Genomic DNA, 23,769 nt, shown 5'->3' with positions numbered 1-23,769 from the left:
TTCTTGAAGCATTTGCTTCTATTTGTTAACATTTTTCTTGATAGCGGGGAGACGGTAATTCCTTTTATCCATTTCTCTGTTTGAACAAGCAAAAACGGCGCAAAAATTAACCATATTGAAGACAGATTAAGCCTTGCTTACATGAGACGGTGTCTGTCTGACCCCAGCTGTAATTATCACGTGATGCGTGACGTCATGCACAAGGGGTCGATAAACAGTACGCGTACCATACTACAACAGCGGGGGGATATAAAATAACTTGCAAAGCAGTAAATGAAACCGAGATGAAGAAAACAGCCAAGACATAATGGTGGATACGTGGTGAGGGACGCTTTTAGGAACCGAAATAAAAGATCAAAAAGTCAAATTTTTGTGGTGCTGGTTGGTAATATATGCTCATTCCAACTTGCCCGGTCGGGCATGTCGGGGACATATCCCACTTGCCCCGGGCAATCAGGCAGTCCTTAATGTCGAGCCCTGATGTTGGACTGAATCGCCCCTGTAAAAATCTTTCACTCATTAGTCAGATATAAAGCGAAGAAGAACGGTGAACCAAGTTTTTACCAAGTGAAAGCATAAAAATCCCTCGAGAACACGGAGCTGATGCTGAGTCAGCTACTAGATAATGTGACCTGGTAGATAACACGATTAACTAGTTTCAAACATTTTATGTATCGGATTTGTTTCTCTTTTCTTGTTCATGAGTTTGAATTTCCAGAACGCAGAGCATTTCCTGCTGAAACGATGTGAAAGAGGAAAATGACGTATCTGTCAAAAATAAAAAGCTGTTTTATAAGCCAATTGATGTATAAATCCCAGAATGATTGACAGTGATTTGAACTCTCCAATATGAGATTTCGGACTGGAAGCCCCGCCCCCTTCCATCATCTCACATCAGTCAGAGATCGTTCGCGTCTCCTCTGATCTCCTCTTGATTTTCTCGCTTGAAAGATGCAGCCCTACTTTCTGTTGATGGAAAATATTTTGCGTTCATTATGCTAACATTAGACAAGTATACCCTTAATATTAAAGATGCCAACAAACATATTGAAAAACAGAACATTTTTAGGTTTAAAAAAAAGAGAAAAATTATTAAATAGGCCTACAGAGCTACCACTTTACAAATGGTTTTAACCCTCTGAGGTCTGAGGGTATTTTCTGGCACTGTAAAGATTTTGGTATGCTCTGATTTTGTTGTCAATTTCAACAAATCTAAGCAGTGTTTTCAAAATCGTATGACTTTTTTTTTGTATTCAGCACAAGTTCAGCTACAATAATATCTATGTAGTATGTATGTCATGATTGTACTTTTAAAAAAATAACAGATAAATGAAGATGTTGTAAAAAGCAGTTTTAGAACTGTGTTGGAATGTGTGAAAAAACATGACCTTACTCATTGTTTCGAACCATTTTGATCACTTGAGGTGATTCTGTTAAGTCTTAGGAATGGATCAAACACAACTTAAATCTGCTCCACTGATTTGGACAATTAACTGACTGTGAGAAAAATGTATGTCCTATTGTTTTGGGATAAAGGATTGGCAGTGGGAGGGGTATTCAATGAGAAGAGTAAAAAATTTCATTCCATTCAATGAGAAGAGTGAAAACCCCTCCCACTGCCAACTCTTAATCCCATCAGGTCAAATGATCCAAACGGTTCATTACAATGGGTAAGGTTGTGTTTTTCACACATTCCAACACGGTTCTAAAACTGCTTTTTACAACAGCTTCAGTTATCTGGTATTTGACTCTTTTCAGTATGTCTTGAAATTAACTCTTGTGCTATTTTACTCAGTTCAGAGCCACAACCAATTCTTGGTGTGTTCACACTTATACCTAGCCTGGGAAATCCCATGCTGCTTTGCACAATCGTTCCGATCTGAAAAGACAGCATGGAAACTATGGTCTAAAGGCTCGCCTGAGTTAGGGAGCCAATCAGAGAGTGGGGAGGGGTGGAAAGACGGTGACGCGTACTACTCGACAAACGGAAGTTTGTAGTTTATTTGGGACTGTTTACGGATCACATTTAACATGGCGGCGAGCGATACGAACCAAACTTTCGATCAAGCTTTGTCTTGCACAAACGGCAGTAATCGTTCGGTGCCATTGTTTTCCTATTTTTGTTTTGCCTTCTCTTTCCTTCTCTTCTTCGCCTCTTCGTCTTCTTCGTCGCTCTAACTACGTCACCGGGTACAACTGCCATGATTGGCCATGGGCTACGTATACGCCAAATGATAGACATTCGCAACGTCCAATAAACGGCCGTTGACAATCGTAAACCACACCTCCCCTACGAGAAATTCAATCGGCGGATTCCAGACCATATTTCACTTGTGATATGGTCTGGTGTTAACCAGACTAACTTATACCGGTACGAAAGTGGTATAACTGTATCGATACAAAGTATACCGGTACAGTTTAGTGCATCTGTCCACACTAGCGAGAAATGTTTGCGGTTTTCTTTCACGGTAGTTGAAATGCGCGTGCGCGAAATGTTTCCGTGGTTACCGAGTAACTTCCTTCCGAGAATATGGCGGATGAAACAACGTGTGTGTGCTTTTTGTTGTCAGTGTACAGTCTGTATTTCTGGTGGTCATTTATTCAGTCGAATTGTATAAAACGCGCGAGGCAGTTGAGAAGGAAACAAACGAATCTCCGTTCTTCACTATTTTATTCAGCGAAGACATCGATTGAGGTGTGTGACTTTGCGCATGCGCATTATATTTGTATCGATACAGAGCCGCTTCATCTGTCCACACTACGCGAAGTGCTACAGTACCGATACTGTACCGGTACGAAACCCATACATTTGTGGGTTTCGTACCGATACAGTTATACCGCTACAGTACCGGTATAGTTGTTAGTGTGGACAGGTGTTGCGATACGAAAGTAGTTTCGTATTGGTACAAAATCCCTAGTGTGGACAGGGTATCTGTTACTCTGTAATTTACTCTCCAAATTTTACACTCTAAACTCAAAATAGAGCAAAATTACCGATTTTTGAGGAAAATACTTTTAACTCTGGAAAAATTGCTCAGTCATTTTTTCCTGTGTATGCACTACAGCACACGCATATCAACTGATCTGCTCATCAGAAATAGGAGAAATATCTACACTGACTCGAGTTGATCTTTGGCTGGATCAAGTCGAAGTAAAAAAAAAAAAATGCACTGCTCATCATCAGTGTCGCAGTTCTCATAATTGAATTGAATTACTGTCCTGAATCATCCAAAGTGCATAAAAATTTTACCTCCAAGCCTATGTCTGACAGATTTTATCCTATTTATGGTGGGCGTTCCCACCATGAAAGAGAAACCAATCAAAACCGAAAGAGTGAAAGTGATTATCATGCCGTTACCATGTGAATAGTCTTTTATGAAAGTGTAAGTGTGCGCTCAGCGTTCTGACTCAGGTGTGACTGAGTAAGGTGACAAGTTTTATGTTTCGTCTAATTTAGGTAATTTAAAAACTATATTATTATTTGGGGGGCGGCATGGTGGTGTAGTGGTTAGCGCTGTCGCCTCACAGCAAGAAGGTCCTGGGTTCAAGCCCCGTGGCCGGCGAGGGCCTTTCTGTGTGGAGTTTGCATGTTCTCCCCGTGTCCGCGTGGGTTTCCTCCGGGTGCTCCGGTTTCCCCCACAGTCCAAAGACATGCAGGTTAGGTTAACTGGTGACTCTAAATTGAGCGTAGGTGTGAATGTGAGTGTGAATGGTTGTCTGTGTCTATGTGTCAGCCCTGTGATGACCTGGCGACTTGTCCAGGGTGTACCCCGCCTTTCGCCCATAGTCGGCTGGGATAGGCTCCAGCTTGCCTGAGACCCTGTAGAAGGATAAAGCGGCTAGAGATGATGAGATGAGATTATTATTTGGCAGTGGGCACATAGGAAAGTGTAAAGTATAAAGTTTCTGTCAATATGTTTATCATGCTTGTATGATAAAAACTCGCGAATATATTTATCTAAATACATGACCGACTCATTCTAAACCTGCCGAGCCTCGCCAGCGAAGCTCTCGACCCCAGATGGTTAATGATCATTAAATTATTTAAAAAAAACTCTGCTTGTTTCCTGATTTCAGAAAGTCCCTGAATTCTGGTTGTTCAAGATCTTCATCCCAAAATGCTAATCTCGTAAATAATGAATAGAATGTGCGTTAGCATCGCACGTGAGATATCTGTCCGGCTTTCGTTTCCTTGCTGACTGTTAGTACTTTGAGTGATGTATTCCTTTCAAAAAGGCCTAGAGGTTTAATTAGCACAGTGTTCTACATGAAACAAGAAAACATGTGGCTTACACTTGGCATGGCTATGTTCTCACTCCATGCCAGAAGTGACTGTAATTAAGGGCCAGCTGGGGTTGTAGATCTTATTCAAGTGCTAATCTGAACAGATGACATGAATGTAACGCCACAGAGCTTAGCATCAATGTCGTCTGGTCGGTGCTTTCAGACGGTCTGTTCTGACCGAATGCAATATTGTATTTTCAAAAAATACAATAAAAGTAATTTCCTCAGCAGATGATTCTTCCTTGTTTACCTTTTTTTTTTTAACCATCTCACGTGACGAAGGCTAGCAGTCAGTCAGAAGTGCCATGTGCTAGGTTTAATAAGTGAGCAGAAGAGTAAATAACAGTTTTTAGAAACTTGGTCTTCAGCAGGCCACAGTCACGTAAAATCAATGCCAAGCGCCGGCCGCTGGCTCACGCCTCAGCAACATAAACGACTAAAGCGTGACAGGGTTGATTTCTTTTCGCGCTTGAAGGAGACGGGAAAATAATTGCATTTATTTGCCTCCAAACTCTAGAGGCATTCAGTCACACTTTTTCTCCTGAGTTCAGATACACACACACACATTTCTGTTATGAAGTAAACAGTTCCTGAAAACTCTTTTTTCAAGCACACTCGAGAGAAAATGGCTAATATTTCTGGGTATTGTGGAGGAAACTTTTTTTTTTCTCCAAGGAGGCATTTAAAATGAAGTCTCTATAACTCGTAGTTTGCTGTTTTATATGAATATCAGACAGTCAAGTTTATTTGTACAGCGCTTTTAACAATAAACATTGTCGCAAAGCAGCTTTACAGAATTTGAACGACTTAAAACATGAGCTAATTTTATCCCTAATCTATCCCCAATGAGCAAGCCTGTGGCGACGGACGGTGGCAAGGAAAAACTCCCTCAGACGACATGAAGAAGAAACCTCGAGAGGAACCAGACTCAAAAGGGAACCCATCCTCATTTGGGCAACAACAGACAGCCTGACTATAACATTAACAGTTTTAACATGAAGTCGTTTCGTTGATGTTATAAACTCTTCATTGATGGAAACTTGAGTGCAAAACTGTTCATGACAACTGCAGTCCTAAAGTTAGCGAGTCAACTATAGTCCTCAGCCATAAAAGCATTACTGTAAGAGTCCAGAGCGTCCTCCAGGTGTGACTTTCAACTGTCCTGACAGGACATTTTACTGCTCATATCTCCCAACAGAAATTATATATTATATTTGATTGATTACAGTACATCACATTACCACGTTACCACATCGGTAACTGAATGACATCACTGAATATAGTGTAAGAGTTGATATTTAAGCCTAGGTCACAACCGGACGTACGATTTTTTTGGCCGTATGATTTTTGGCGTTTCCCAAATCGCTGCGTTTTTTTTTTGTTCGTGGAGAAAGACGCACGTTGGCCGTAAGTTTGTCTTGCAACCTGAAAAAACCGTAAGCGCCCGTAGAGTTTGTTTGACATGACAAAGAACCTCTGCGGCCGGTCTACGGCTCGAAAATCAGCACGTCACGCACGCCGTCCGTGCGTTTCTTGCGTTTTTTGCACGTAGACCGGCCGTAGGAGCACGTACGGCCAGTTGTGACCGAGGCTTTACAGAAATGGCTTTGAAGGAACACAGTACAGCATTACAGACTGGGACATAAGGCAACACAGCCACTCACAAATGCACAAAAGCTCATAACCGGGTCTAAGGATCAAAAATCTGGGATGTAATATGTTCTGATATGCTGTGATTCATGGAGAAAGTACAAGCGAGGCTTTGGCTAATAAAAATAGCTATTGAGGCTTTTCACCTGACGTCACAGGGTCACGTGACGCCCCGGTGTCCGCCATTTTAAAGGTCAAGCTAGCTAATGTCAACAACAGTAGCTAGTATGTTACTGTAGCAATGTTTACGTTCAGTCATTTGGATGACTGTTAAAACCTTTCAGTCTCAAGTTTTTCCTTTACTGGATTTACTAGTTTACTGTAATTATGATCCGGCAGCTATTTACACCGGATCCAGTGTAAATAGCTGCCGGAGCCGACGTCCCAGCCTGCCCGAGCGCGCTAGCTCCCAGCCTGCCCGAGCGCGCTAGCTCCGGCAAGCTCGGACGTCGGCTCCGGCAGCTATTTACACTGGATCCTGTGTAAATAGCTGCCGATCATAATTACAGTAAACTAGTAAATCCAGTAAAGGAAAAACTTGAGACTGAAAGGTTTTAACAGTCATCCAAATGACTGAACGTAAACATTGCTACAGTAACATACTAGCTACTGTTGTTGACATTGGCTCGTGCTAACAGCTAGCTGCTAGTACACTGCTACAACACAGACACCGACCCTAATAATACAGTTCTTGGTCATTGCCTGGTAACAGCAAATTTATAACGGGCCATGTCTCAACACACTAAGAAGTTATTTCAATGACATTTAATAACATTTTGTTTATCCTGAGGACCGAAAGTAAATGAAAATGTGAACAAACCTTAGCTGTAATCAGATGGCGACCACCGGCTCCAGGGACGACCCGCTGATGTAGGCATGTTACCCAGCCTGACACAAAATATTTGTAGGCATCCAAACTCTTATACGCTTTCAGATCAATACCTGTGTATGGCGATGGGTTTTTAACGACATAGGTATACAGATCATGTGGGCCGAAGTCAGGTAAAGACGAGGGCTTCGTGTACTTCCGTACGTCAGTGAACAATCCTGGTGGAAGCAGGTAAACGTCGTTCTCTAAGCCTGCTAACCTCAATTTTTGCAAATACCTCTCCCTCTGCTCGCCCTGTAAATGCCCTACGTCGCTGGATAGTGAAGGTGTTTTCTGCATCTCGCTCCTTTTTCTTTTATGTTTTTCGTTTGTCGCCTTCCTCGCATTCAAACTGATTCGAGCCGTGACGTCCAAAATGGCAGCATCACATGACTTGGTCACGTGGGTGAAAAACCTCAATTATTGCCATTATGGATAAAAATTGCATGGATTTATAGCGGGCCATAGAGGCCATTTTACAGTGCTGTGTCCGTATTCCAAGACGAAAGTGCTGCTAAATGAATTCAAGCGCAAAGTGACCACCAGGAGAGGATAAGACTGACAAACTCTGTTTGCCAAATGTACACAGGAAATTACCTCAGCAACATAACATGCAGCTCATGCATACATCTTATGTAAATCTAGCAATGACCAAAATGAACAATGCATATAAATTACCCCACCCCTTTTAATATAGATACAGGATTTTTTGTTCTTTTGCCTCTTAGCCTGTTTGCCTAATCTGAGTGAAATTAATGCATTTGGTTCATTAACTATCCAATTTCACACTGCACAAAATTAAGCCGCCAGGAAGAGCATGTGGAAAAACCAGACATACCAAACCATTTCATTTGTTTTTGTAAGTGGGGGAGGGCAATGCTTTTTGAAAACTATTTTGAATTCATTCTTTTTTTTAATGTATCTTGGCCCAGTTGTTCAGAATACATTGTACTTCTACTGTAGGGTTTAGTGGATCTAGTGTTGTAACTGTAGTGTAAATGTAGTGTTCTGAGTGTAGTGTTGTGGGTCTAGTAGAACGGATGTAGTGTTACAGTGCTGCTTGAAAGTTTGTGAACCCTTTAGAATTTTCTATATTTCTGCATAAATATGACCTAAAACAACATCAGATTTTCACACAAGTCCTAAAAGTAGATAAAGAGAACCCAGTTAAACAAATGAGACAAAAATATTATACTCGGTCATTTATTTATTGAGGAAAATGATCCAATATTCCATATCTGTGAGTGGCAAAAGTATGTGAACCTTTGCGTTCAGTATCTGGTGTGACCCCCTTGTGCAGCAATAACTGCAAATAAATGTTTGCGGTAACTGTTGATCAGTCCTGCACACCGGCTTGGAGGAATTTTAGCCCATTCCTCCGTACAGAACAGCTTCAACTCTGGGATGTTGGTGGGTTTCCTCACATGAACTGCTCGCTTCAGGTCCTTCCACAACATTTCGATTGGATTAAGGTCAGGACTTTGACTTGGCCATTCCAAAACATTCACTTTATTCTTCTTTAACCATTCTTTGGTAGAACGACTTGTGTGCTTAGGGTCGTTGTCTTGCTGCATGACCCGCCTTCTCTTGAGATTCAGTTCATGGACAGATGTCCTGACATTTTCCTTTAGAATTCGCTGGTATAATTCAGAATTCATTGTTCCATCAATGATGGCAAGCCGTCCTGGCCCAGATGCAGCAAAACGGGCCCAAACCATGATACTACCACCACCATGTTTCACAGATGGGATAAGGTTCTTATGCTAGAATGCAGGGTTTTCCTTTCTTCAAACATAATGCTTCTCATTTAAACCAGAAAGTTTTATTTTGGTCTCATCCGTCCACAAAACATTTTTCCAATAGCCTTCTGGCTTGTCCATGTGATCTTTAGTGAACTGCAGATGAGCAGCAATGTTCTTTTTGGAGAGCAGTGGCTTTCTCCTTGCAACCCTGCCATGCACACCATTGTTGTTCAGTGTTCTCCTGATGGTGGACTCATGAACATTTGGCTAATGTGAGAGAGGCCTTCAGTTGCTTAGAAGTTACCCTGGGGTCCTTTGTGACCTCGCTGACTATTACACACCTTGCTCTTAGGAGTGATCTTTGTTGGTTGACCACTCCTGGGGAGGGTAACAATGGTCTTGAATTTCCTCCATTTGTACACAATCTGTCTGACTGTGGATTGGTGGAGTCCAAACTCTTTAGAGATGGCTTTGTAACCTTTTCCAGCCTGATGAGCATCAACAAGGGTTTTTCTGAGGTCCTCAGGAATCTCCTTTGTTCTTGCCATGATACACTTCCACAAACGTGTTGTGAAGATCAGACTTTGATAGATCCCTGTTCTTTAAATAAAACAGGGTGCCCACTCACACCTGATTGTCATCCCATTGATTGAAAACACCTGACTCTAATTTCACCTTCATATTAACTGCTAATCCTAGAGGTTCACATACTTTTGCCACTCACAGATATGTAATATTGGATCATTTTCCTCAATAAATAAATGACCAAGTATAATATTTTTGTCTCATTTGTTTAACTGGGTTCTCTTTATCTACTTGTGTGAAAATCTGATGATGTTTTAGGTCATATTTATACAGAAATATAGAAAATTCTAAAGGGTTCACAAACTTTCAAGCACCACTCTACGAGAGTAGTGTATCAAGAACTATTGTTGAGAAACGTGTCAACAGAAATTAACCAAATCTTTTGTGTTTGTAGAAATCACATATCACTTGGAGATGATCCACAATCCCAGCTAATTCATTTTAGAGAATCCATCATCTAGCTTCTGTTTGTTGGCCGAGAAGACATTGTACCTCTGCAGCACACCAGCTGTTTTCTTTTGGCACTTGTTTTGCACCATAGAATGCTGTTCTAAAACTAGAAGACAGACATCAGTCATTACCTTCCTTTTCACCACACAAATAATGATGCAGTTCACATAATGCTGTTTGTTTTTCCATCTTTCTTGGACAAAACTACAAAACAGACATGCGTCCTGCTGTCTTATTGGCCACATCCTGCAATTTGCCTGGTCTTTCCTTGCCATTTTGTCTTCGGCTGCAGCCGCTGCTAAGCTCCGTGTCGGCACCGACGTCTTAAAGATAATGAGCTTGAAGTGGTGAATTTTCTACAAAACAGTAGGAAATGAGCTTTATACTCGAGAGCAATTTAGTGTCTGAAAGATGTGCTCTTCTAGTGTTTTTCATGGGGGGGGGTCTTTCTAATTTGTGTCAACCACATCAGTACCTTATGTGTGATTACTACAGACATGAATTTCCACACTTTTTTCTGAAGTACTGAGAAAATCGAGAAACCGATTATAGAGAATAGAGAAACCGAAGTGCAAGTGAAAGTTCACTTGAAATTTCATTCGAAAGTCCAAAGCAGAAGGAAAATGTGAGTGGGAGACGGTGGTTGTGATGTGCGGTGGTCATTCTGATGGAGCAGTATCACTTCCCTGAAGTGGGGTTTACATTAGACCGTATCAGCGGATCATCAGATTAACATTTTTAAAAACGATTAGCGTGCACACAGCAACGCCAATACACGATTCGCGTGCACACAGCAACGCCAGTACACGGATACGCTAATCACATGACTAATTCGGCACGCAAGTTGAAATGTGTCAGTGCGGCTCATCGCTTCCTCCTCAGCGGCTGCGCTCCAAATCACTCCGCCCTGAGCAGCGAGTGCCCTCTGGAGGGTGCGCACTCCGGCCCTGCGCAGCTCACAGAGCGCGCGAGTGAAGCGCACGAGCAGTGATTCGGGACTGAGCCGCTGTGTGCAAGTCACTTACCACTTGCAAGTGGAAGGATGGCAAGCCTAAAGACCATCATAACTACACAATGGGCAGTATTTGCATCAGTATTTGCAGTATTTTCATACTTTTATACTCTTTAATGAAAGGTGATACAAGGCGGAAGTCCGCGCCATTTTTCAGCAGTCGCGTCACATGACCAACGCCAGCGAATCAGGAAGGTGGATGTTACAGTGACGTTGTCCAATGACGACGCCAGCTAGAGCTCAGCACAGCGTATCCGCGTATTCTCAATGTTTACACAGCACCGGACCAGACACGATCTGGATTGAATACGTGGACGCTGGCGGATTCCCGTTTCCCGGCGTTTCCAGGCGGTTTAATGTAAACGGACAGTGCATCCGCGAAGAAAACGAGACAGATACGGTCTAATGTAAACTTGGCCTGAGTGGAGCATGTCCTTGTGTGGGCTCAAGCAGTGATCATCTCAGCTCTTTTCTTCTGGTGGTCTTGAGCTCGTCCTTGATTGAGTGCTGTTAGAGTAAGCCGACATGATGACTGCGTCCTCTTCAAGAAAGAATAGCACTTGTGTGAAGGTAAAGGGTGGCCCTTTTGCTCCTCTTGGACTATACATCTAATCGTAAGAGCTATGGAAGTGCAAGTGAAAGTATACTGAACCCAAACAAACACTTGTATTTCTTCTCTTTTCAGCATTGTGTAAATGCCAAAGCCGTCAGTTAGTAATAACTTGTCTGGTTCTCTAACATGCTGTCAAGCCGGAAAATGTCACTTAATGTCCAATTAACGCCACCGTTCTGACTTTTAATGACTTTTTTTTTTTTTGCAGCTTTTATCCATGTTTTTCTTTGCACAAAATCCAAGCAACCCAATTTATTTTTTAGTACGGATCAGGGTTTTGTGTTTTTTTTTTTTTTTTGCTTGCTTGCTTGTTTGTTTGTTTTTGTCGAGTGAATAGTGCTGTAATTAGTTTCCTGCTTGATGACATAACATCAGAAGCCAATACAAAGTTTTGGTTTGTATGTACAGTCAAGTTAGCCTTGATGTCAAAACATATATACAGTGCTATTGACTTAAAGTCTACTTCCATTTAATTATCATCCCGAATGGCTTTTTATTCACTATATGTGCTTGCTGTATAGGGTTATAATTGACGTGCTCAATAGAGCACCCTCTGAGATTCACTAACTGCCTGTTGAAAATCATTAACCGTTTAAATGTAATATCGCTTTTAGAATATTAAAGTGGTGTGAACGGAAGGGAAGCGCTGGCAGTCGTTACTAATTGATCGTCTCCGTCCTGCTGCAGGAGCTGACTGAAGTGACGCTAGACGCGCAGCAGACGCAGGCGTGGGACCAGCTGCGCTGCATGTACAGAGGACCCTCCAGAGTAAGACACATCACACCCACACATGTTCCTACTCCCACTCTCAGTGCGCCTTCAATAGATATAATCCTTTCTTTATCACCAGCAGAATATTTGTTCCTCTGTACCATGCGTGCTGTCTATACGGGTTTGATATGATGCCTTTCTTTTCGTTGTCTCTTCTTATCAGTCTCAGCGCACAGAACGAGGATGCAAACCTCTGCCTCTCACTCTGTCTTCCTCTCACTCTCTCCCCTAAGAGTGTATTACATAACACACCGCTTCAGTCCATCAAAGCGGTGATGGATCTCATACACACGGACATGTAAGGTTCCTGTCTGTGCTCCTCCTTTGGATGTCCTGTTCAATGTTCACTCTCACGTTTGTATGCGTGGTACGTCTGACCCGATTTGATCAAATCTACCGTGATCCTGGTCAATCTGACCTGAAATGAACAATTTAATCCTGGTTATATCTGACATAGAGCTTGTGTTGTGTTTTCTAGTTTTAGAGTTTAATACTGGTTTATCATGTTTCCAGTCTGTTATTGGTCTGACGTTACAGGTCTGATTAAAGACTCCTATTAAAAAAAGTGTTGTGGTCTAGGATAAGGGTCTAGCGTTAGCCTCTAATTGTAAGTGTTTCTACAAGATTAACACGAGGGTAAGTCAAAAAGTTTTAAGACAAATTGAAAAAAATCTTGATTTATGAAAAGAACAAAGCTATTTCTCTACATATCCTCCATTTAAGTCTAAACAGTTCTGCAAGCTGTGTTTCCATCGGAGAATTCCTTCTTTGTAGAATTCTGCGGGATGTCTTTCACACCTTTTGAAATGATAGCATCTGTCTTCGAACTTTTTGACTTAGGCCTAGAAAAAAAATTCTGTGTTTCCTGTCAACACTTCAAAAAAAATTTAGGGTAGGACGGTCGGATTTTTACGGAAGCCGCGAGAGGCCCTTCATATAATCTTTTTTTATTCACCTTGTTATCCCGAGATAACGACATAATTAATTCCGGATCTCGAGGAAACAACACAACTAATTCGAGATCTCGAGAAAACAAAACCGTTATTCCGAGATAACGACATAATTAATTCAGGATCTCGAGAAAACAAAACTAATTCGAGATCTCGAGAAAACAAAACCGTTATTCCGAGATAACGACATAATTAATTCAGGATCTCGAGAAAACAAAACCGTTATTCCGAGATAACGACATAATTAATTCCGGATCTCGAGAAAACGACACAACTAATTCGAGATCTCGAGAAAACAAAACCGTTATTCCGAGATAACGACACAATTAATTCAGGATCTCGAGAAAACAACACAACTAATTCGAGATCTCGAGAAAACAACCGTTATTTCGAGATCTCGAGAAAACAAAACCGTTATTCCGAGATAACGACATAATTAATTCAGGATCTCGAGAAAACAAAACCGTTATTCCGAGATAACGACATAATTAATTCCGGATCTCGAGAAAACGACACAACTAATTCGAGATCTCGAGAAAACAAAACCGTTATTCCGAGATAACGACACAATTAATTCAGGATCTCGAGAAAACAACACAACTAATTCGAGATCTCGAGAAAACAAAACCGTTATTCCGAGATAACGACATAATTAATTCAGGATCTCGAGAAAACAAAACCGTTATTCCGAGATAACGACATAATTCCGGATCTCGAGAAAACGACACAACTAATTCGAGATCTCGAGAAAACAAAACCGTTATTCCGAGATAATGACACAATTAATTCAGGATCTCGAGAAAACAACACAACTAATTCGAGATCTCGAGAAAACAAAACCGTTATTCCGAGATAACGACATAATTAATTCAGGATCTCGAGAAAACAACACAACTAATTCAAGATCTCGAGAAAACAACCGTTATTTTGAGATCTCGAGAAAACAAAACCGTTATTTCGAGATCTCGAGAAAACAAAATTATTCCGTGATCTTGAGAAAACAAAACTATTATTTCATGATCTCGAGTAAACAGCTGAGAAATGGATGACCAAAGTTGCGTCTGTACAGAATGAGAAATAGCCCCAAAGTCAGCATATCACAAGTCTCTTGGCGCACCTGAATGAACCATTTCTCAGCTGTTTACTCGAGATCATGAAATAATTTTGTTTTCTCGAGATCTCGAAATAACGGTTTTGTTTTCTCGAGATCTCGAATTAGTTGTGTTGTTTTCTCGAGATCCTGAATTAATTATGTCGTTATCTCGGGATAACAAGGTGAATAAAAAAAGATTATATGAAGGGCCTCTCGCGGCTTCTGTAGAATTATTATTATTATTTTTTTAATTTTCTATGTTGACTATGCGGCTTCACACTCGTGATAAAATACTTACCGATGGAGCAGATCACCCAGATTTATATCCTCGGCTATTTCTATTCCATGTGGGGCCGTTGTTGACGGTCGTGTGTGACCTATGTCTTCTGATACAGTGGATGTTTTAAGGTTGTGTGCTATATCTTGTGTTGGGTGGTGTAAATTATAAATTTGAATTAAATTGAGATTTGATTTAACCCATTGACGCCTGAAACGCCTGCAAAAAAACGTCTGCAAATGCCTAAGCCAGTTTTTAGAAAAAGGTCCCCATCTTCCTGAGGGTTTTCTGAAATAAAAATAATTAATTGAAACCGCCTATGAAAAATTAAATATCTCAGCCTCTGAAGCACATAAAGACATGAAATAAGTTGCATTTAAAAGATACAATTCTCTGCTTTTATTGGATCATGCTCATTCAGCATTAACACTAACACATTTGTTAACACATTTGTTAACACATAGATGAGTCTTGAAAATAATGACAAATCAACAATGCTGCGTCATGCAACAACCGGCGCTAGGGGCAATGTTGCGTGACGCAGCATCCGGCGTCAATGGGTTAAAGGACGAAATTATTGAAAAATTACAACATAAGTTAATTTTAAAAATCATGGTGCCACTGGTGGTCGTCATGTTCTCGTTCTTGTCTCGACAAACTCCCGTAAGTGATAATGTGATCGTGATAACACCGATCAACATGGCAGCACCCGGAACGGATTTTTTTTGTGTTTCGTCTTAAGTAAACGAGTCCACACAGACTGCATGTCACGTTGTTGATCATTTTCTCTATGTATTTTGTTTAGAAATTGAGTTCTTTATTGAGTGAACTAGTTAAAATATGTACAGGGTCGGTGAGGTTTTAGCAGGGTCGGGCAGGCGACCGGAAACACACAGGTTTTTTTTCTAGGCCTTACCTTCGTATTAAATGTGTAGTAATACTGATCTAGGCTTACAGGCCTACAAGTGAGCGATAAGTCTAGTGTTACGAATTAATTGTTATTGGTCTGTTATTTGATTTAATGTTACAAGTATAGAGTTACGAGTTGTGTGTTTTAACTTTGGGGTTACAAGTGTAACAAGTTTAGTGTGATGACTTTAGGGTTATATATATCTCGTGTTACGAGTTTTGTGTTATGATTTTAGGGCTACAAGTATAGAGTTATGAGTTTAGTGTGATGAGTTGGGTTACAAATATATTGTTCCAAGTTTTGTGTTTATACTCGTAACTCTAAAGTCATAAGTTATGAGATTTGTGTTATGACTTGGGTTACAAATATAGTGTTATGGGTTTAGTGTGATGACTTTCGGGTTAGAAGTTTTGTGTTACGTTACGAGTTTTGTGTTATGACTTCAGGGTTGCAAATCTAGTGTTACAGGTTTAGTGTGATGACTTTAGGGTGACAAGTGTAGCGTTATAAGTTTAACCCTTTGGTGACTGACCCCTTGAACATGGTTCCTCCAGGAACGATGACGTTTCAGTCGTCAAGACAACGGAAAAACTAAAATACAAGAGCATTTTTTGTGCACAAGAGCATTGTGACGTATCTTTGTTTTTGTATTTTAGTTCTTCTGTTGTCTTGACAACTGAAAAGTCATAGTTCCTGGAGGAACCATTTTCAAGGGGTCAGTCACCAAAGGGTTAATGTGATGACTTTAGAGTACAAATCTAATGTTTTGAGTTATGACTAAGGTTACAAATATGTTATGAGTTTTGTGCTATGACTGTAGGGTTACAAATCTAATGTTATGAGTTTTATGTGATGACTTTAGCATTACGAGTTTCGTATGATGACGGGTTACAAATATGAGTTTAGTGTTATGGCTTTGGGGTTAGCCGTATAACATTGAGTTTTGTGTTATGACTTCAGGGTTACAAATCTAGTGTTAGGAGATTGGTGTTATGACAGGTTAAAAGTATAGTGTTCCAGGTTTAGTGTGATGACTTTAGAGTGCAAATCTCATGTTTTGAGTTATGTTATGACTAAGGTTACAAATATAATGTTATGAGTTTTGTGCTATGACTCTAGGGTTACAAATCTAATATGAGTTTTATGTTATGACTTTAGGGTTGCAAATCTTATGTTGAGTTTTATGTTATGACTTTAGGGTTATAAATATAGCGTTACAAGTTTAGTGTGATGACGGGTTACAAATATGAGTTGTGTTATGGCTTTAGGGTTAGCCGTATAACATTACGAGATTTTTTGTTATGACTTCGGGGTTACAAATCTAGTGTTACGAGATTGGTGTTATGACAGGGTAAAAGTATAGTGTTCCAGGTTTAGTGTGATGACTTTAGAGTACAAATCTCATGTTTTGAGTTATGTTATGACTAATGGCCCTTTTCCACTACCCTTTTTCAGCTCACTTCAGCGCGACACGGCTCGCGTTTCGACTACCTTAGAGCAGCACGACTCAGCTCGCTTCAGCCCTGCTTAGCACCCAAAACTCACACGGTTTTGGAGTGGGGCTGAAGAGAGCCGAGCCGAGTGGGGCTAGGGGCGTGAGGAGACACTCCCCTGTGCACTGATTGGTGAGGAGGAGTGTTCTCACATGCCCACACACGCCCCGCGAGCACGCTGGGATCTGTAAACACCGCAAACCCGGAAGGAGAATTACGAATTACGAGAATTTCTGAAGCCTTATGCGCCTCGCCTCATCTATACGCTCTTGCCAGTATCTGTTGGCGTTGTCGGTGACAACAAGCCACAGCACCAAGACCAGCAACACTAACGACTCCATGTCCTCCATGTTTATTGTTTACTATCCGGGTCGTGAGACTACCGCTTAAAAGATCACTGATGTCACTGTTTGCGCCGCCTAACGACATCACGTGACGTCCACCCACTTTCGCTAACTCCACCCAATGTGTCCACCCACTTCCAGCCAGCACGGTTCAGCGCGGTTGTAGTCGAAATGCAACTCCAACAGCCCCACTCAGCTCGACTCAGCCCAACTCAGCACGGCACGGCTCAGCCCAACTCAGCCGCGTTGGTAGTGGAAAAGCGGCATAAGGTTACAACTATAATGTTATGAGTTTTGTGCTATGACTCTAGGGTTACAAATCTAATATGAGTTTTATGTTATGACTTTAGGGTTGCAAATCTTATGTTGAGTTTTATGTTATGACTTTAGGGTTATAAATATAGCGTTACGAGTTTAGTGTGATGACGGGTTACAAATATGAGTTGTGTTATGGCTTTAGGGTTAGCCGTATAACATTACGAGATTTTTTGTTATGACTTCAGGGTTACAAATCTAGTGTTACGAGATTGGTGTTATGACAGGTTAAAAGTATAGTGTTCCAGGTTTGGTGTGATGACTTTAGAGTGCAAAGCTAATGTTTTGAGTCATGTTGTGACTAAGGTTACAAATATAATGTTAGGAGTTTTGTGCTATGACTCTAGGGTTACAAATCTAATATTACAAGTTTTATGTTATGATGAGTCTAGTGTTATAGCTTTAGGGTTAGATGTGTAACATTACGAGTTTTGTGTTATGATTTCAGGGTTATAAGTATAGTTTTGAGATTTGTGTTATGCCTGTTGGGTTACAAGTATAGCGCTACGAGTTTAGTGTGATGACTCTAGGGTGACATCTTGTTACGAGTTGTGTGTTATGGCTTTAGGGTTACAAGTATAGAATTATAAGTTTAGTGTTATGACTTGGGTTATAAATATATTGTTATGAGTTTGGTTTTATGACTTCAGGGTTATAAGTATAGCTTTATGAGATTTGTGTTATGCCTATCGGGCTATAAGTATAGCGTTACAAGTTCACTGTGATGACGTTCGGGTTGCAAGTATAGCGTTACAAGTTTACTGTGACGGCTCTAGGGTGACAAATCTAGTGTTATGAGGTTTTTTTTGTGTGTGTGTGTTATGACTTTAGGGTTACAAATATATTGTTGCAAGTTTTGTGTTGTGACTTTAGGGTTACAAGTATAGCGAAGTTTACTGAGTTGACTAGGGTGACATCTAGTGTTACGAGTTTTGTGTTATGACTTTAAAATTACAAGTATAGCGTTGCAGGTTTAGTGTGATGACTTTCGGGTTACAAGTATAGACCCCTTTCACATGACGTCACCGCGCCGCGAGATTTTGTTAGGCGCCATATTGGAAGACCAAGTACATGCACTCACAATATAAAACAAAGTACGAGTGAGAGTAAAGTGACACGATGGCTGATAATTCGGGTTATGTGAGTACATTACCAGCTGCAGAAAGGGCACGGTATGTGGAGAAACTGGCTGTGGTTGATGGGTTTGACCCATATGATAAGACTCGCGGCAAGGGAGAATGGAAACATAAGGAGGACCTGACACCAATTCTGCCATCTGTTTGCTACCCAGACATTGTAAACTATTTGTTGTTTACACCCAGTGCCTACACTCAGTGTTCGAACTATGCCGATATTTTCGGGGGGTCCCTTTTTTTCCCTTGGGGGTGTGTGTGCTTGCGCTTGTCTCGGAGCGCGGATCTCCAAACACATGAGAAGCCTATCTTACGCACATCACGCGGACTCCACACACGCATCGCGTCTGAAGTCATAACTCATCAGGGGAAATCGTGTCCGCATTGGCATGTTCAAAAAACAACCTCGCGTCAACAATGATACCACACGCAAGGAAAAAAAAAACAGTCAGGCTACTCAACAACCAACCTGGCAGCAGCGAGCAAGCCCCAAACCATCCTAAATTATTATTATTATTAAATTGTAGAAGTCTGGGAGGCTTGCTCCTCATACAGTTATCAACTTGGGGCCAATTTAGCATGTTTTAAATCTGAATTTCTTGCGTTTGCTTACCTCAAAGTGTCCGCAGATCATGCACAGACTTATCCATTATATCCACAGTTTTTTGCCAAGTCTCACACAGGTTTCTTTCAAGTCTACTGTTGGGCCAATAAATCATAAATAAAACAGCTCAGATTTGTTTGTTTAATTCGTTTGCCACTCCACTTTATTCTCGTGGGTTCACATACCGCTGCCGTTATTATCCCCTAATCACGAGTTTGTTCTTCTTCCAAAATGGCGCAGGGTCTCTTTACTTCCGGTTTCGGGTGACGTCAGTGAAAGGGGTCTATAGAGTTACAAGATTTGTATTATGACTTTAGGGTAACATTTGTGTTACAAGTATAGCGCTACAAGTTTAGTGTGATGACTTTAGGGTTACAAATATATTATTATTACAAGTTTTGTGTTATAACTTTAGGGTTACAAGCATAGCATTATGAGTTTTGTGTGCCGACTGTAGTGTCTGGCATTATGGGTCTAGTGTTATGAGATTGGTGGTAACACTTAATGTTTTGACTTTAGTGTTACACGTCTGGCAGTACAAGTCTTGTGTTCCGAGTGTCGTGTTAGGACTTTGTTTTTATGACTAAGTGTTACAAGTTTTGCTAGCGTTACGAGTTTTGTGGTATGACTTAATGTTATGACTGTATGTTTCAAGTCTAGTGTTTTAGTATAGTGTTACAAATCCAGTGTTGCAGTTCAAGAGTAATGAGTTTAGTGTTAAAAGTCTAGCGTTATGGGTGTGGTGTCACAAAGGATAAGATATTATTCGATCAACGTTTATCAATCCCTCATTGTGTGACAGCAGTATGATATTAAGAAGAAATTAAAGGCCTAGTGTTTCGTGTCGAGCTTTATGGATATAATATCATGAGTTATGATTCTACTGTTATAGGTCTGGTATCGCAATTCTAGTGATATGGGTCTCGTCTCACAGGTCCAGGATTAAAGGCCGAGCACTATGGGTTGAAGGTTAGCATCTAGTGTTCTAAGTGTTGTGTTCTGAGTCTAGTATTACGAGTTTGCTGTTTAACAAGTCTAGTGTCGCAGGTCTGTTGTTCCAAGCTCAGTGTCGGGGTTTAACATTATGAGTCTAGTGTTATGGCTGTAGATTTGGGGGTATTGTGTTACAAGTGGTGTTTTGAGCCAGTTGTGTATTCAAAGATATTTTTGTTATTATTCCAGACAATAAAAAAAAAATCATTTTGGTGACAAGCATCTTGATTCATCAAAATAAATAATGAATTGATTTATAATCATATCCAGGCACCTTGAATCAAAATCAAATTAAATTCTGAGGATCCGAGAGTACGTCTGTGTCAATTTCCCCTCTCTTTGTTACGGTGTTTATACTTCTCTATACATTGACTGGTTAATACAATATGACTCTTTTATAAGAACATGCACTCTGAATCACATTAAGAGATCATATGACTGTTTCCATGACGACAACCTCGGGGGTCTTTTAACTCTCTCATATACATCTTAGAGAAGCATCAGTCTCTACTCATGTTTCTATTCAAAATGAGTCCAACCCTGACTCTCATCCAGTCTCTCTCTCTCTCTCTCTCTCTCTCTGTGTCTCTCTCTCTCACACACACACACACACACACACACACACACACACACACACAGTGTAAAGATGTTAAGGTTTATCTAATCATTAAAATGTTCTGGTTCTACCTTCAGTTTCCTCGAGTGCAGGGGTGTGTGTGAGAGAGGGAGAGAGAGAGGGACTATGTGCTCACATATCTATTGTAAAGAAATGTCTTCCAGTTTGATTAATTCTGTGTGTGTGTGTGTGTGTGTGTGTGTGTGTGTGTGTAAGGTGAGTGCATGGAAATAAATCTGTGATCTCAAATTTTGCCATCGTTTTCATTGTTATAGCTTATTGGCTGTATGGGTGGATCTGCAAATGGTGTGTTGGTCTGATTGGTTAAAGGAGAACTGAAGTCATTTTTAAACTTGCTTTATTTCTTAATTAACGTGTTATTCAATTACATTTTCGGTTTTAGTAACTTTATATCGTGACTCGTATTGGCAACTAATTGCAATTAAATATTGTACTTATCGGCCTATTCGGTTTTTAGCCGTGTTGAGTTTAGTTCGTTTGGTCCACGGCAGGCGTCGCTTATCCACACGATCTTCACGAGACTTGTGCGAGACTTCGAAACGTGAAGTGTCAGCCAGGTGTCAGTGCCGCCATTTTGAAAACTGTTTTCCAAACGAAATATTGCACAAAAACGAGTTTAAATGATGATTACTGCCTACTTTTTTCAAACTTTCCTGATTGCTATCAAAACAAACAAAACTTCCGGCTTGATTACGTCAGCATTCGATGGAGGTTTTGACGGCGTTGGCAGATGTTGGTCACTTTGATTTCCGCTGTACGTTTTACTTCCATCCTACAATGTCTCACACAGGTCTCAACGAATCTCGTTTATGGCCGTCGCTTTGATACAGTATATGGACTGATATATTACAGAGCATATTTCAAACACTCGTAACTTGCTATAGCAGCGACAAAATAGCTATCAGAAATGCATTCCTATATTTAATAAAATGAGAAATAGACTTTTGATAAATTTGTTATTCAATTACGTTTTCGGTTTTAGTAACCTTATATCGTGACTCATATTGGTATATTCTATTACACTTCTCAGCCTTTTTGGTTTTTAGCCATGTTGAATGTAGTTCGTTTGGTCCACAGCAGGCGTCGCTTATCCACGCGATCTTCACGAGACTTGTATGAGACTTCAAACATCAAATCAAATCAAGTTTATTTGTATAGCGCTTTTAACAATAAACATTGTCGCAAAGCAGCTTTACAGAATTTGAACGACTTAAAACATGAGCTAATTTTATCCCTAATCTATCCCCAATGAGCAAGCCTGTGGCGACGGTGGCAAGGAAAAACTCCCTCAGACGACATGAGGAAGAAACCTCGAGAGGAACCAGACTCAAAAGGGAACCCATCCTCATTTGGGCAACAACAGACAACATGACTATAATATTAACAGTTTTAACAGGTATAACCCTCAACTGTCCTCATGGGGCCGTCCTTCACAGGAGTGGGGCAATAAAACTCCGACCAGACACAGGGCACCAGGATGGATCAAGCAGGTCCGAGGGGCAGAAGAGGCCAGCATCTCAATCCCAGGATCAACATGTAACTCAGAGGGACAGATTGGGGGGAGAGAAAGAAAACACAGGTTGTTAGGTATGCCCTAAAAATGACAAGTATTAAATCTGTGTGGTAGGCTCGCAGAGACGAGAGTCTTTACATCAGGCATAACACACAACAATGGCATGTTAATATGGTAAAATATATCATGACCTGCTCTGGCTGGATGCTTGATTGGGTGATGGGAGCACACTCCTCAGCAATGATGAGATGCAGATGGGACCCTTAGGGCTGGCCAAGACAATTCAGTTACATTTCACCGGGTCTGGGACATGCGACAGAATGTCTGACGGCCAATTCCCTGCAGGCTACGATAGCCAGTCGAGGTCTCCACCCTCTCCACCAAAAGATTTCCTGTTGACTCCATGTAACTCAGAGGGACCGATTTGGGGTGGGGGGGAGGGAAAGAAAACACAGGTTGTTAGGTATGCCCAATGTCACCTGAATAAGTAGGAACAGTATACATATTGCACTGAGTACAAGCAGGGACTCCGGCAACTAACTATGACAGCATAACTAAAAGGAGAGAGCCAGAAGGTAACACAGGCATGAGGGAGCCCCGGGACATAAAGCAGCCAGCCACTACACCGTCAACAAACTCGAGTGAGCAAGCGAGTGGGGACTGACAGCATCCATACATCCCAGTTTACCAAAACACTCTATGTCTGAGGACCCTTCAGATCTACACCTTTATCTCAAACACCATTAACAAAAGACTTGACTAAACAGATATGTTTTCAGCCGAGACTTAAATGCTGAGACTGTGTCTGATTCCCGAACATTACTTGGAAGGCTGTTCCATAACTGTGGGGCTTTGTAAGAAAAGGCTCCGCCCCCTGATGTAGCCTTCACTATATAAGGTACCAGCAGATAGCCTGCACCTTTTGATCTAAGTAGGCGTGGCGGGTCATAGAGGAGCAGAAGTTCACTCAGGTACTGTGGTGCGAGACTATTTAGTGCTTTAAAGGTCAATAGTAGTATTTTATAATCAATACGAAATTTGATTGGGAGCCAATGCAGTGTGGATAAGACAGGGGTGATGTGGTCATATTTTCTAGTTCTAGTAAGGAGTCTTGCTGCTGCATTTTGAACTAACTGGAGCTTGTTTATGCACTTATTGGAACATCCAGACAGTAAGGCATTACAATAATCCAACCCGGAGGTAACGAAAGCATGGACTAGTTTTTCTGCATCATGCAATGACATTAAATTTCTTATCTTAGCAATATTTCTGAGATGAAAGAAAGCTATCCGGGTGATGTTATCAATGTGAGTTTTGAATGAAAGACTGGGGTCAATAATCACTCCAAGGTCTTTTACTGCTGCACGTGAAGAAACAGAAAGGCCATCCAGAGTCACTGTGTAATCAGAAAACTGACTTCTAGCTGTATGTGGTCCTAGCACAAGTACTTCAGTCTTGTCAGAGTAAACATGAAGTGCCAGCGCCACCATTTTGAAAACTGTTTACACAGTGACCAGATCGCCGTATCATTC

General features: G+C 41.0%; 1 protein-coding gene across 1 annotated transcript in view; it reads left to right on the top strand.

Annotated features, from left to right (window-relative positions):
* Nucleotides 1-23,769, top strand: part of vps8 (VPS8 subunit of CORVET complex) — a 414,958-nt gene that overhangs the window by 376,731 nt on the left and 14,458 nt on the right. Inside the window, exon 44 of the mRNA XM_060898945.1 lies at nucleotides 11,892-11,972. Within this exon, the coding sequence (XP_060754928.1) occupies nucleotides 11,892-11,972 (81 nt within the window). The remainder of the gene's footprint in view (nucleotides 1-11,891; nucleotides 11,973-23,769) is intronic.

The sequence above is a fragment of the Neoarius graeffei genome, chromosome 18, assembly GCF_027579695.1.
Source record: "Neoarius graeffei isolate fNeoGra1 chromosome 18, fNeoGra1.pri, whole genome shotgun sequence".
NCBI lineage: Eukaryota > Metazoa > Chordata > Actinopteri > Siluriformes > Ariidae > Neoarius > Neoarius graeffei.
Note: the sequence above shows the minus strand (reverse complement) of the source record. Positions and strands in the feature narration are given on the sequence as shown.